The 15396-nt window shown below is 41.9% G+C and overlaps 1 protein-coding gene across 1 annotated transcript in view; it reads right to left on the bottom strand.

The window, feature by feature from the left end:
- LOC132882157 (B-cell receptor CD22-like) overlaps window positions 1–14670 on the bottom strand; it is a 173218-nt gene extending 158548 nt beyond the window's left edge. Inside the window, exons 1-3 of the mRNA XM_060915426.1 lie at window positions 14640–14670; window positions 14255–14290; window positions 9637–9906 (exon numbers count right to left, since the gene is read on the bottom strand). Of these exons, the coding sequence (XP_060771409.1) occupies window positions 9637–9906; window positions 14255–14290; window positions 14640–14670 (337 nt within the window). The remainder of the gene's footprint in view (window positions 1–9636; window positions 9907–14254; window positions 14291–14639) is intronic.
- Window positions 14671–15396: the final 726 nt, after the last annotated feature.

The following is a 15396-nucleotide window of genomic DNA, read 5'->3' as shown; positions in this document are numbered from 1 at the left end:
CTACAGTGAAACATGGTGGTGGCAGTGTCCTTATGTGGGGCTGCATGAGTGCTGCTGGTGTTGGGGAGCTGCATTTCATTGATGGCATCATGAATTCACAGACGTATTACTCTATACTGAAAGAGAAGATGCTACCATCACTCTGTGCCCTTGGTCGTTGTGCACTTTTCCAACAGGACAATGATCCTAAACACACATCTAAGGCCACTGTTGGATTTCTGAAGAACAGGGTGAAAGTGATTCAGTGGCCAAGTATGTCTCCTGATCTGAACCCAATCAAACAACTATGGGGAATTCTGAAGAGACAAGTTGAGCATCCCTCTCCATCCAGCATCCAGTCACTAAAAGAGGTCATTGTTGAAGAATGGAAAAAGATTGATGTTGCAAAATGTCACCAATTTGTTCATTCCATGCCTAGAAGACTTGGTGCTGTCATTAAAAATCATGGAGGCCATACAAAGTACTAGATGTAGTTGTTTTTGTTGTGGGGTGTACTCATTTTTGCACCACTCTAATTTGAGTAAAACTGAAAAATGTGTAATCGAAGTTATATTATTAACCTTACTTTTTCCCGTTATAAGTTAAACAGATGTTATATTAAACTTTGTCTTGTCAACATTTTGGAAATTGTTTGTGTTCATTAAGATATTGTTTAAAATGTTAATTTTCAAAGGGGGTGTACTCATTTACGCTGAGCACTGTACATGGATGTGGTGAGAGAGGACATGAAAGTGGCAGGTGTGGTAGAGAAGGATGCGGAAGACAGGGAGCAATGGAGACAAAAGATCCGCTGTGGTGACTCCTAATCGGGAGCAGCCAAAAGAAGAAAAAGAAGGTGCAATAATAACTGTATTTAATCAAACAAATTAAATTGGCCAAATGAATCTTATCCCAGTCAGTAGATACCACTCCGGAAGTCCAGAAAGACCATGAGTTATTTATTTATTCTTTTCTCAATTCTGTTATCTTGATATAATGACTTTCTTGATTTTGAAATAACAAAAGGTATTTTCTTCAGAACTTATTTTTTCTCATGATATCAAAATGTACAGTTAAGCCTCACTCACAACCCGCCGTAAGTGTTTTGGACACGCACGGGCCGCAGGGTTTGGTAGCTCGCAGGCGTGCCGCAGGGTCGTGGTGAACCCGGGGGAAAGTTTGGGGGAGGAGTACGGGCAAAGTACTTGTCAAGTACAGGTTGCACACCTGACTTCCTCGAGGCGTGGGAAAAATTGTGCCGTTACCCTGTGGAAAGTGTATATCTAACGCATGTGATCAGTGTGTGTGGAGTGTGTGAGACTTGCATTTTACCAGTTTCCTGCGCTCCGAGTTCAGGTCGCATTTGTGAAGCGCGTGTGATGCATGTGATTAGCACGTTACAATCACTCATAACTTGCGTGTGACTCAAGCCAGGAGTGGGTATAAAACCAGCGTGTCTGCAGCATCTGTCTTTCGACTGACGAATAGTGGATATTTTGTGGGAAAAATTTAATTTTCAGTTTAAAGTTTAGAAAATGGGACCCAAGAAGAAGCGAACAAAAGTGAAGTAACCCAACCTGAAACAGCAGAGGGGGAGGAGGAGGAAAAGTTTGATGACGGTAGCAGCACCGGCGAGCCCTGCACGGACAGGGAGAAGTTTGCCTTCAAGCCGGCAGAAGGCAGCACCCCGCCAGAGGGATTTTCACAGGTAAATACACATGCTTTAAACATTCATTTCAGTATCTATATGCTTATGTAATTAATATTATATACAGTGGTGCTTGAAAGTTTGTGAACCCTTTAGAATTTTCGATATTTCTGCATAAATATGAGCTAAAACATCATCAGATTTTCACACAAGTCCTAAAAGTAGATAAAGAGAACCCAGTTAAACAAATGAGATAAAAATATTACACTTGGTCATTTATTTATTGAGGAAAATGATCCAATATTACATATCTGTGAGTGGCAAAAGTATGTGAACCTCTCGGATTAGCAGTTAATTTGAAGGTGAAATTAGAGTCAGGTGTTTCCAATCAATTGGTATGACAATCAGGTGTGAGTGGGCGCCCTGTTTTATTTAAAGAACAGGGATCTATCAAAGTCTGATCTTCACAATACATGTTTGTGGAAGTGTATCATGGCATGAACAAAGGAGGTTTCTGAGGACCTCAGAAAAAGCGTTGTTGATGCTCATCAGGCTGGAAAAGGTTACAAAACCATCTCTAAAGAGTTTGGACTCCACCAGTCCACAGTCAGATTGTGTACAAATGGAAGAAATTCAAGACCATTGTTACCCTCCCCAGGAGTGGTCGACCGACAAAGATCACTCCAAGAGCAAGGCGTGTAATAGTTGGCGAGGTGACAAAGGACCCCAGGGTAACTTCTAAGCAACTGAAGGCCTCTCTCACATTGGCTAATGTCAATATTTATGAGTCCACCATCAGGAGAACACTTAACAACAATGGTGTGCATGGCAGGGTTGTAAGGAGAAAGCCACTGCTCTCCAAAAAGAACATTGCTGCTTGTCTGCAGTTTGCTAAAGATCACATGGACAAGCCAGAAGGCTATTGGAAAAATGTTTTGTGGATGGATGAGACCAAAATAGAACTTTTTGGTTTAAATGAGAAGCGTTATGTTTGGAGAAAGGAAAACACTGCATTCCAGCATAAGAACCTTATCCCATCTGTGAAACATGGTGGTGGTAGTATCATGGTTTGAGCCTGTTTGGCTGCATCTGGGCCAGGACAGCTTACCATCATTGATGGAACAATGGATTCTGAATTATACCAGCGAATTCTAAAGGAAAATGTCAGGACATCTGTCCATGAACTGAGTCTCAAGAGACATTGGGTCATGCAGCAAGACAACGACCCTAAACACACAAGTCGTTCTACCAAAGAATGGCTAAAGAAGAATAAAGTTCATGTTTTGCAATGGCCAAGTCAAAGTCCTGACCTTAATCCAATCGAAATGTTGTGGAAGGACCTGAAGCAAGCAGTTCATGTGAAGAAACCCACCAACATCCCAGAACTGAAGCTGTTCTGTACGGAGGAATGGGCTAAAATTCCTCCAAGCTGGTGTGCAGGACTGATCAACAGTTACCGGAAACGTTTAGTTGCAGTTATTGCTGCACAAGCGGGTCACACCAGATACTGAAAGCAAAGGTTCACATACTTTTGCCACTCACAGATATGTAATATTGGATCATTTTCCTCAATAAATAAATGACCAAGTATAATATTTTTGTCTCATTTGTTTAACTGGGTTCTCTTTATCTACTTTTAGGACTTGTGTGAAAATCAGATGATGTTTTAGCTCATATTTATGCAGAAATATCGAAAATTCTAAAGGGTTCACAAACTTTCAAGCACCACTGTATGCTGATTTTCATGTATGTTTCAGCTAACGATGCCCAGAAGTGAGGACACTGCAATCCCATCATCGCTGTCAGGCCATTGTGCCATGCTCAGTGATGAGGACAAGGACATCCCAACACCCCGTCCCACCACTCAGCAGGACTAGGAGCCGGACAGCAGCTCGGAGTCAAAGTGTGTTTCAATGCCCAAACTGTTGGGCTATTTAGTTGGGATTTTTTACAATGTAATAAAATGCGTTATTCCCTTACGTTTTATTATTTGACATTTGCATGGTAAATTAATACATACTCAAATAAAAACAGCAAATGAGGTGGTCTTCTTCCCTTCTACAATGCTACTTGCTACATGATTGGTTCCTTGGTTCCTCCCCAATATACTGTATATACCCAGAGTCTTGCCCCTATGGAATTTTTATGTCAGTTATTCATATCAAAAGCAGTATATAATGACAAAGTGTTGCCTGAAAGTACAGAAAATCATCATCGTTTAACTGAACGACTTCAACATTTATCAGTGTCAGGAGGAAAGTTGAACGCCAGACCTCAGCTCATATCTGTGTTCTTGCTGGTTATCTTCATTATCCAGTGTAGTAAGATTATTGTTCCTTGTCTCTCTTTCTTCTCTGGCCTGTTTCTGTTCAGTTTTGCACTGCAAAGTCTGACAAATTTCCATTATTTAAACCAAGCTCAGTTTCAGCCTGGCAGCAGTGACCTAGTCCATGAGCTGGTACATTTATGAACACTGGCTATAGTGTAAGCACCATCAACACTTTAGTTTCACGAATTTCACCAGCAGGCTCCGAGTGGCATCACACTGCCAAGTCCATTAGTTTGGTTTTGTATGAAAATCCCAGGAATGCATTGGATTTTATTGGTTCAAATAATGGAAATTTTTGAAATGTCATCTTTTTTCTGCGAACGTTTTCTAAGAGTACAAATGAAACAATTTGTATCGCATAGCTAAGACAAGTAGGGTGTGTTTTTTATCTTTCAAATGTTAGTAATGTTAAGATTGAATAATTCCTAATGCATACACTAAGTAACACAATAGGCACTGTGTGAAAACCACTTAAATGTTCAGTATTAATTTTGGAAACAAAATTTTATGGAAATTATTCTGCGATCATCCACCACTGTTGTCTTCTGTGGGCGTCCAGGTCTTTTTGCATTGATGAGTTCACCAGTGCTTGCTTTCTTTCTCAGGATGTACCAAACTGTAGATTTTGCCACTCCTAATATTGTCGCAATTTCTCGAATGGGTTTTTTCTGTTTTCGCAGCTTAAGGATGGCTTGTTTCACCTGCATGGAGAGCTCCTTTGACCGCATGCTTTCTTCACAGCAAAATCTTCCAAATGCAAGCACCACACCTCAAATCAACTCCAGGCCTTTTATCTGCTTAATTGAGAATGACATAACGAAGGAATTGCCCACACCTGCCCATGAAATAACCTTTGAGTCAATTATCCAATTACTTTTGGTCCCTTTAAAGGTCCCATGGCATGAAATTTTCACTTTCTGAGGTTTTTTAAAATGTTAAAATGACTTCCTCTGACCTTCTTAAGTCACCCCAGTGGCTAGAAATTTCATAATGTGTAAACAAAACTATGCCCAATATTTGAGAATGGCGCGTCAAAACGGCGCGTTGAGAAGCTCTTCCCTTGCCGACGTCAGCAAGGGAGATGATCCCCATGCCCCCCCTCTGGATTCCCACCCACTGTATGGATTGCTCGCCCAGCTCAAAAGTTGCCACCAAACATGGAAGTTGCACTGTACATGGATGTGACAACACAGAAAGGAGTCTGTTTTTACTGCCGACGGGAGAGCCCCTGAAGACGCAGCGGCTTAATTTTATTTACTTCAATAATACGCCGTCGAGTCTACCTAAGACGGTGTATGTTTGTCGGAAGCATTTTCCTGATGAATGTTTCCACAACTTGGGACAGTACAGGGCAGGTTTTGCACATCAACTGTCACTGAAGCCTGGGTCCGTACCAAGCATCCCTGCCGCATCAGCCACAAACAGCGAACAAGTAAGTGTATAACTGTTAAGTCGTTTTGCCGTGTTTTAAAATCGGTGCCACGTTAGCCTTGCAATGGCTACATTAGCTGTGCAGCTAACCGCTCCCTGCAGTTAGCCAGGTACTCTGCGCTACAAAACCAAAAAAGCATGCAGCATGCTCTGTTATAATAGCCAATCAAAACAGTTTTTACAAAGACACCCACATTCTTTATTTTAAGTCACTCGTTCATTTTATTTGTTTGTTTGTTCAGTAAAAACCCAAACATTTGTTGAATTTATTTTATTTCCTCGCGTCGCACCTTAATGACGTCAGCGCGCGGTATTTTTCCCTTCGCGGTTTGTTCCTTCTCTCTCGCCATAGTAAGACACCCACATCCGCTTGTTCTGACCCACTGGAGGTAGCGTCACAGTGCTGTTAGCCAATCAGAGGTAACACGTTTACATGTCATGAATATTAATGATAAGACCCGCCCCCACCCTCTACCCTTCCCCGCCTCCTGCTTCTCATTAGCAAAACGATGCACTGGGAAAAGCGCTGAAATGGGGCTTTCTCCCAGGAGGCTATATCTATGTGCCGAGGGTTCATTGCGAGAAAGGCTGCGGATATAACATCCGGAAACCTCCACGAGCCCGTTTAAAGCATCAACAAACCACCATGCCATGGGACCTTTAAAAACAGGGTGGCACATGTTAAGGAGCTGAAACTCCTAAACCCTTCATCCAATTCTAATGTGGATACCCTCAAATGAAAGCTGAAAGTCTGGACTTTGTCCATTATATTAACTATAACCTGAATATGTTTCAGTAAACAGGTAAAAAAACAAAATTTGCGTCAGTGTCCAAATATATATGGACCTAACTGTATATACCCAGAGTCTTGCCCCTCATGTCACGTGCGCTGCGTGCACACCACACATAGGGGTAGAAAGTGAGATGTACTTCTGTCTTGCGGGCCGCACAAATAGCAAGTGTGGAATACTTATGTAGTACTTCTGAGGCACGTCACTCAAACAACGACCGTGCGTCACTCATGCGACTGACTTGTATCCACTAAAAGAGAAGCTGAAGACATAAACACACCTCTCTCTCTCTCTCTCTCTCTCTCTCTGAAGATTTCAGCTCTGACAGCACTCACTGACTCACCGTTGGAAGCAGTTCTCTTCTACACGTCCTCTGTCTTTGTCAGGAAACTTAAAGCTACAGTTTTACCTCTGACTGTTACAGTGAGCTGACACTGGAGACTCCTTCCTTAAGTTAAACAAACATCTTCCGACAGAAAACTTCACCATACCAATTATACCCTTTTTTTGTTGTTTTGTTAAATTACATCTTTTTAATCTCTTTATCATCGGGCTTAGATTATGTGACTCATCCACCGTACAAGTCCCTCTGAAAGAGCTGTTACTATAGAAACAGTACCATATTAGAATGAGTGCACTGTCAGAGCTGCTGTTATAGAAAATTAATCAACACCTTTTGACCAATCAGAATCCAGAATTCAACAGTTACATGGAATAATGTTATAGTGAGTATTTCTGCACTTCTCTGTTTCCATACAGGTATAAACACCTTTAGAAGAGATGAGGAATGTGTTCATTCTTCTCATCATCACTGAATGGATTATAATAATAATAATAATAATAATAATAATATTTTGTGAAATACGAGTTGTATCACCTGTATCCACCAGTCTGTATCTCACATATGGGCAATTCCATGTAAATGTCAACCTCACCATGCAAAAATAAAGCAACATGTAATACATCAAAACCACTCCCAGAGATATCACCTAGGCCTGTATTTTACAGATGTGAATAAGTTGAACCAATTTGTAACCAACCTAATATGTCACTGTCAGTCTTTCTTATAATGTAAAACCCAAGCTAAAATCAACTTTGATCATGTACAATTCTATATTATTGCCACAAGCCACAGAAATGTATGCTAAAATCCAAAAAACAGCAAAACAATAGCCACCCTAAATATTATTTAAGAACTTTGATAGTTTTAGCTGATATTTAGAGAGTTTTTCAAAGGGTTATGGTGGCTAAATTGCTGATTTTCTAAACATATGCCATGTCTATTTCAGACGCGTCACATCCATAACGGAATTATGTCACATCCATAACGCTGATTTTTTCTTCCTAGATTCTGCTTGAAATAGAAAATATTTTAAACAAAGGCTTTTTTTATTTTCAGCTAAGACTCCTTTATTAAATGCATGCATGCATTTGGATATTATGTTTGCAATTTCACAGAGTTTGATGAATATGTGTAGTCACCCTGGAAATGGGGTATTTTTTCTGTCACATCCATAACGCATGTCTTTTTTGGCATTTTCTAAAGTTCTAAATGTACTATGGGAATTCTTTTTTTCCCATGACTTCTCCAATATGAGAGGTCTTAAAAATATACAACAAATTTTAAAATACTGGAAAGGAATAAAAATTAACTAGGTCAGTTGTGGCCATTTTGAGTCCAAATGTCACATCCATAACGCTGGAATTGCTCTTATGAGAGTGAATCTCTCCCTGATAAACACACACTCAACTGTTTTACTGACTTTACTGAGCCTTGTTCGACCTCACTGACCACAAATAACACCTACCTTTTAAAACTTATTTCAGGATTATTGAAAACATTATAGAATAACATGGAATTGCTATAATTATGCAATATTTTTATTCACACCCCTCCTAACTTCAAGCCTGTTGAAAAAAGTGAAAATTTTATGCTGTACCTCTTACTGTAATCCTGATAAAATCACTGTAGTCTGTGTAGTAGTGTGTGTTTGCCCATGCGTTCCGCCTGTGTGCGATACACCGATACCCGGTTTCTCCTGCAGTATCAACTGTCACATTGAGTGTGTTGGTGTCTGTAGCCACAGTGTTCACATACTGATTCTTTTCCTCCCAGAGAAACTGCCATCCAGCCCCCTGCTGCAGCTCACAGCTCAGAGTGATGGTGTCTCCAGTGTAGACGGAGCTCTGAGGATTCACTCTCACAGTCGCTTTGGGTTTTTCTGTTGGTATGAAATGATGAAGGTGTCAGAGCTGCTTTTCACTTCACAACAGAAGCAATAGATTCACTGTGCTCATTAAATGCTTTCAGAAATATTTCTAACATAAACATTTATATTTTTTTCGCGGTCCAAATCCTGCGCTCTGATTGGCTGGCGAGCGGGTCTGTATCCTAAATGTTTGGCAGCATTTCTCAGGAGAATAGCATTAATTTTACAGCATGGATAGCGATAACGACAGTGTTCACAGCGAGAGCGAGTTTCACTACCCTGAGGAAGAAGAAATAAAATAAAACATTTCAGCAGAAAGCTAAAAACCTCTAACTTGCTCACAGTTTGATCTCATTAGTTAATCAGGCCCATTTTGGACCATGTTATCCTCATACATAATATTACGTTCGGTAAAAACTTTAAACCAGGACAATCTCTTCTTCAGGGGCGGCACGGTGGTGTAGTGGTTAGCGCTGTCGCCTCACAGCAAGAAGGTCCTGGGTTCGAGCCCCGTGGCCGGCGAGGGCCTTTCTGTGCGGAGTTTGCATGTTCTCCCCGTGTCCGCGTGGGTTTCCTCCGGGTGCTCCGGTTTCCCCCACAGTCCAAAGACATGCAGGTTAGGTTAACTGGTGACTCTAAATTGACCGTAGGTGTGAATGTGAGTGTGAATGGTTGTCTGTGTCTATGTGTCAGCCCTGTGATGACCTGGCGACTTGTCCAGGGTGTACCCCGCCTTTCGCCCGTAGTCAGCTGGGATAGGCTCCAGCTTGCCTGCGACCCTGTAGAAGGATAAAGCGGCTAGAGATAATGAGATGAGATGAATCTCTTCTTCAAAGTTTCACCAAATGGCTTTATTTATGCAATATAAAGGTCATAATACTGGATAACTTTGGTCGAGCAAAAACATGGCTGAATCCCGAATGACTCCTATTTGTATAAATAGGGCACTACATAGGCGGCAGAATGTAGTGTTTTTCCTGCCATGGAAGTGCACTTGTACACCGAGGAGGAAGCTATTTGCATTACAGCCGTGAATGAGGATTCAAAATGGCGGCTCGGCTCGGTTTCCCCTTTCGGGCGCTCTCGCTTTCTGTTAGAATTTGGGAAAGAAAAATAAATAAATATACGGAAATTGGTGCCGACGAGACAAACTAAACAAAGAGGGACTCAGTTACTGACAGCTCAAAATCTGAACCCTAAAAAATAATGGAAACATATTAAATTAAAACAAAACCCCCACAGACTGACCTGATACAGTCAGTGTAACAGCATCACTGATCTCTGAATCCTGTCCACTGCAGGTGTAGGAACCACCGACAGAGTCACCAGCAGACCTGATATTGAACTCCTTTGTTGAGGCTGGATATCCTCTGTCTGTGTAGAGTCTATTATTGTTCTTATTCCAGCTGTATGGCCGCTGAGTGTCTCCTCCTCCCTGTGTGTCACATCTGAGAGTAACAAGCTCTCCAATGAACACATGTGCATCAGGCTGAATGGACACCACAGCTTTAACTCTCCCTGCAATAATAATAATAAAAACAGAGTATATTACATTATCTTTATTTTGTTTGTATTTTGTTTTGTACAGCAGTGTCACATAACATTTTGTTAAGGGCCTTGAGGAAATTGGTTCCGGGGAAAAGTGACCATGGGGAGGAGAAAAGAGGAACACGGGGAGAGAGGAGAAAAAGACGTGAGAGGAGTGAAGAAGTTGTATGCAAGTGTTCGGTCTGCAATAAACTGAATTTCTGTAAACCGCCTGTAGCCCGTTTATTCCACGCCCCGGTAAGGAGGACGGGAGTTTCGACGCACTTGCGCCAACTTTTAGGGTTACAGACTGGTGTCAGCGGTGTTTTCGTTGTTATTGGAAGATTCGTGGGTTTTTTTCGACCGAGCAGTGGGCTAAGTTACTGGGGCTAGCTGAGTTTGACAGTGAGTGCATTTTGGATGAACATTGCTAATCACTGAGTGCTTATGCAAGTCACAACGTTTATCAGCTGCTAGTCTTCCGATCTCAGGCGACGAAACATGAGCTCCGATGAGGAAGTTGTGCTGTTTGCCCCACAAAATGCATCTACAACTGAAGCAAATAGGAGCGAGGACGCTGCTAATGTTAGGCTGGGTGAGTCTACTGCTGGGGACCAATGTAATTCAATAAAAAAACCTTTTTATTTGTCACATGCACACTTCATGAACAGTGAAATTCATCCTCTGCATTTAACCCATCTGAAGCAGTGAACACATGCACACACACCCAGAGCAGTGGGCAGCCACACACAGCGCCCGGGGTGCAGTCAGGGGTTCGGTACCTTGCTCAAGGGCACTTCAGCCCAAGGCTGCCCCACGTTAACCTAACTGCATGTCTTTGGACTGTGGGGGAAACTGGAGCACCCGGAGGAAACCCACGCAGACACGGGGAGAACATGCAAATTCCACACAGAAAGGGCCTCACTGGCCGCTGGGTTTGAACCCGGAACCTTCTTGCTATGAGGCGACTGTGCTAACCACTACACCACCGTGCTGCCCACGGTGACAGTAAGGACAAAGAAAGTTTTTCTCTGTGTAAAGCCAGATTAAAGCTCACTGTACGAGCGTGTCCTGCGTCTCAGCAACAGGATTTAACTACCATTTTGCCAGCTAGGCTAAGTGGCGATGCCTTAGCATACTGGTTATCACTGCCACCCGCCACACAGAAGGACTATGATGCGTGTGTTTCCCGACTGACTGATGTTTTTGGCGGCAAGCAGTTTTGCAACATTTTCAGACTTTTGTGAATGCCCGGCAGCGCATGCCGAAGGAGCCACTTGAAGTTTTTGCTGCAGAGATAACTAGGCTAGTTTTTGAAGCGTTTCCAAATTATGGAAAGCCGGCTATAACTATGGAGCGGTTCTGACGATTTGTTGCTGGACTAGACCCAGTTTTGCAAGTGAAGTGCCACGAACATGGGGCTACAACGTTGGAGGAGGCCCTAGCAGTGGCATGTAAGTGGGAGCGAGCACAAGAAGCACTTCGGCTTGCATAACCACAGAATGCAGCCACCACTATTTCCAGTTCTAACACTGGCTCACAACCAGTTGCACACCTCACAACAAGGGTGTCCACCAAAGCAGCAGCATCCTCAGACCAAACCCCTGATGTATTATCAGCCATCAAACAACTGTCAGCGGAAGTCCAGACCTTGAGGTTGGCGGTGACCGACTTAAAACGACACAAGTCATCACCATCCAGGCATGAGGACTTCAGGCAGCACCAGAATGGTCCCCTCATCAGCGGGGAAGAGCAGCTTCACGCTTCTTTCCGCATGCATCACCGCAGAGATATCAACATTATGCTGAGTCACCAAGGTGTGGCTTCTCTCCAGAGCAGGGGTATTCTCACCGCCATCAATCCCCAGACCAAAGGGGACGACGCTACCCCAGCTCACCCCCATCTTCGCCACGTCAAGGACCCCAGCGTTTCTCCAGTAGCCGGGACAGCTACAACAGCCATCAGAGCCCGGAACCAATTTCCTCAAGGCCCTTAACAAAATGTTATATGAGACTGCTGTATAAAACAAAATACAAACAAAATAAAGATAATGTAATATACTGTTACAATAATAATAATAATGATTTGTTAAAATATACCAAAGTAATTCCCAAGTGTGCAGAGGTGGAAATAGTTATTTTAAACAACACTATGAATTATTTAATTAGACATAAACTAGAGATGCATCAATGCCATTTTTACAGACTGAGTATGAGTAAATAGTTTTGGCACCTCTTGATACAGGCGGCACGGTGGTGTAGTGGTTAGCGCTGTCGCCTCACAGCAAGAAGGTCCTGGGTTCGAGCCCCGGGGCCGGCAAGGGCCTTTCTGTGTGGAGTTTGCATGTTCTCCCCGTGTCCGCGTGGGTTTCCTCCGGGTGCTCCGGTTTCCCCCACAGTCCAAAGACATGCAGGTTAGGTTAACTGGTGACTCTAAATTGACCGTAGGTGTGAATGTGAGTGTGAATGGTTGTCTGTGTCTATGTGTCAGCCCTGTGATGACCTGGCGACTTGTCCAGGGTGTACCCCGCCTTTCGCCCGTAGTCAGCTGGGATAGGCTCCAGCTTGCCTGCGACCCTGTAGAAGGATAAAGCGGCTAGAGATAATGAGATGAGATGAGACCTCTTGATACACACAATAAAATTTGTTATCTTGTTAGTATTGAACCAAATGTTGACAATTTTTTTTTTTTTTTGGGGGGGGGCAAATGGACATTATGAATTTTATGCACCTGCAAGCTTTAACCACCCAATACTTTAAAAAATATTCAGGTTTAGAATTTAGACCGACTGTAACATTGAAACATTTTATTACATCAGTAACATGTTCATGTGTAACATATCTGAGTAAAAACCACAGAAATATTCCCTGTCCTGACTTACCAGGCAAGTGAGAAGTGCTGTTATAGAAAAAATAAATAAATAAAAATAAAAAACTCTGGTGTGGTGTGATTTGGCCTGGTGTGAAGCAGAGGGCTCTTGTTTATACTTTGTACCTTCAGAAGCAGCAGCACACTCACTGTGTATCTTATGGACATCCAGAACATTTAAAAACAATATTCACGAGATACAAGTGCCAAAAAAATCTCTGTCAAGTTTCCAAGTCTAACTGTAAAATATTTAATGTCACTGTGCATAAAAATCCCTAAACACACTGATGCACTCTGTCTCTAAGGGAACTTTCCTCTGCTGTCGTGATTCTTGTCATGAGCTGCGTCTCAAATCTAAAATTCAAACCTTATATTCAAAAGTATTTACTAATCTAGAAAATCTTGATGGCTGGTACACAAATCAGACCTTTTGACCTTCCCAAGCTACTTTGAGTGTTTGCTAAGATCATACAGTCAATAAAAAAACAACTGCTTTGAAATTTCGCTCATGTTATCTGCCTTGGTTTATCCCATCACTTCATTCACTCATGTTTGCTAGTTATAATGTCAGTACAATAAGCTCGCTTAGACATCAGAATGAGCAACATACTGAAAAACTGCAGAGAATTTCCTGCTGAGGGTCTGTTAGAAGAGTTTACAGCAGAACAGGACATGACTTTGCTGCAGAACTGTAAAGAGATTCAGGTGTGTGTTGGAAAGTGAATGTGTGTTCATGAGGCTCGACTGTCATGTCCAAAACTGTCAATCAGCTCATCAACCACACCCTGTTTTATCACCAAATAACACCAATAAAATTCATTGATCATGAGAAGATTTTGAGGTCGATCTCAGGGTCCATTTATAAAAATGACAGCACTGTTGCTGAAAATAATTGGGGTGAGATGTAACTTAAAATGGAAGTTTGACACTTTTCCCATAGAGTAACATAGAAATGGGCGGGGTTACAACTGTACTGCAGCCAGCCACGAGAAGGCCTCAGAGACAATTTTGGCTTTACTTTTGAATCCCTGTTACTATGACAACCCATATATACAGTCACTGGTTTTGCTGGGATCATAGTTTGTGAAGTACGTCCACATCACTGTTGTTTTGTGTCGTCTGTTCTTTAGTGCAACAACATACACTAAGCTCATGTCACATGGGATCACCTGGCTTTGTCTGTTCATACTGGAGCATTTTTAGTACCAGTATTGATGCATCTCTAAAGTAAAGGGATTTTTATGTCGAATTAAAGAACCACAGTGAAACTCATGTAAAACTATGTATTCCCATCAGAATTTTTGTTGGTCATTGTTTTCTTATTTTATTACCATTATTTATTTGAACTGAACATAATTCTTGTGAATGATTATTAATCAGCTAGTAACAAATTCTACACAACCTTTATAGCCCCATTAGAAAGAAGAAATTTACACAATATAAAGGATCAAGTGTATACAGTATAAATCACCTTGAACATGGGCCACTGGTATCAGTGAAACCAGCACTAAAAAGGGAACAGAAACAGAAAATATGACGTAAATCTGAAAATTATTCAGTATGTTCATGGAAACAGCACACTGTAGACACAAAAGATTCAATCTTATTCAGAAAATCTAAACTACCAGCTGTAAGAAATACAAAAGTCACTATTCTTCTCATTAATGCCTTTATTTAATGAAAATTGCTTTATTTAAAGCAAATATTATGATTAAAAGTGTGATAATCTCAGCACTGGGACATAAATCCATGTCCTAATGACACAAACTCATCACTCAGGACATTCAGACTGCAGATGGAGAACTTTATACCCCACCACTCACTCTAATGAAGACACAAAGAGAAGATTTACTCACAGAGCATCACCGGGAGTGAACTGAGCTCCATCCTGCAACTCTAATGACTGACTGAATGAGGTGTGGTGTGTGTTCAAGTCTCAACACTTCCTGTGGTTTCTCGCTTTCAATCACACTACAAGGAAAGAAAGAGAGGATGAGTGTATCCCAGATCTTTAACTTCTCTTTTAGTGTGTACAGGCACTGTATCTGCTCTTCCTTCCTCTTTCCTGAAAAATCTTCAATACTTTTTGTTTTTCTCAAACTCTCACATACAAAAAAGAGCACACAGTAGAGAGTCCACTGCATTAAATCAAGAGAAGCTTAAAGCTTGACAAGCTACAATTTCTAGGTTGCTCATCTTTCATCCAACTTCAAGCTCCTTTGAGTTTAGTGTTTAATTTTCAAAGCATTGCTGGGATATTTATGAATGTTAGTTTCAAAATTATGTGGCCATCTAAGTCAATCCATCCATCCATTATCTGTAGTTGCTTATCCTGTGCAGGGTCGCGGGCAAGCTGGAGCCTATCCCAGCTGACTATGGGTGAGAGGTGGGGTACACATTCAAACATAATAACATTCATAAATTATTCAAAACCTAGATGTTTTTGGACTGTAGGGGAAACCAGAGCACCCGGAGGAAACCCACACAGACACAGGGAGAACATGCAAACTCCACACAGAAAGGCTCCCATCAACCATTGGGCTCAAACCCAGAACCTTCTTGCTGTGAGGCGATAGTGCTAACCACTACACCACCATGCCAGGCTATCCAAGT

The sequence above is a fragment of the Neoarius graeffei genome, chromosome 1, assembly GCF_027579695.1.
Source record: "Neoarius graeffei isolate fNeoGra1 chromosome 1, fNeoGra1.pri, whole genome shotgun sequence".
NCBI classification, from domain to species: Eukaryota; Metazoa; Chordata; class Actinopteri; order Siluriformes; family Ariidae; genus Neoarius; species Neoarius graeffei.
The sequence above is the reverse complement of the archived record's forward strand: the minus strand, read 5'-3'. Positions and strand labels throughout refer to the sequence as shown.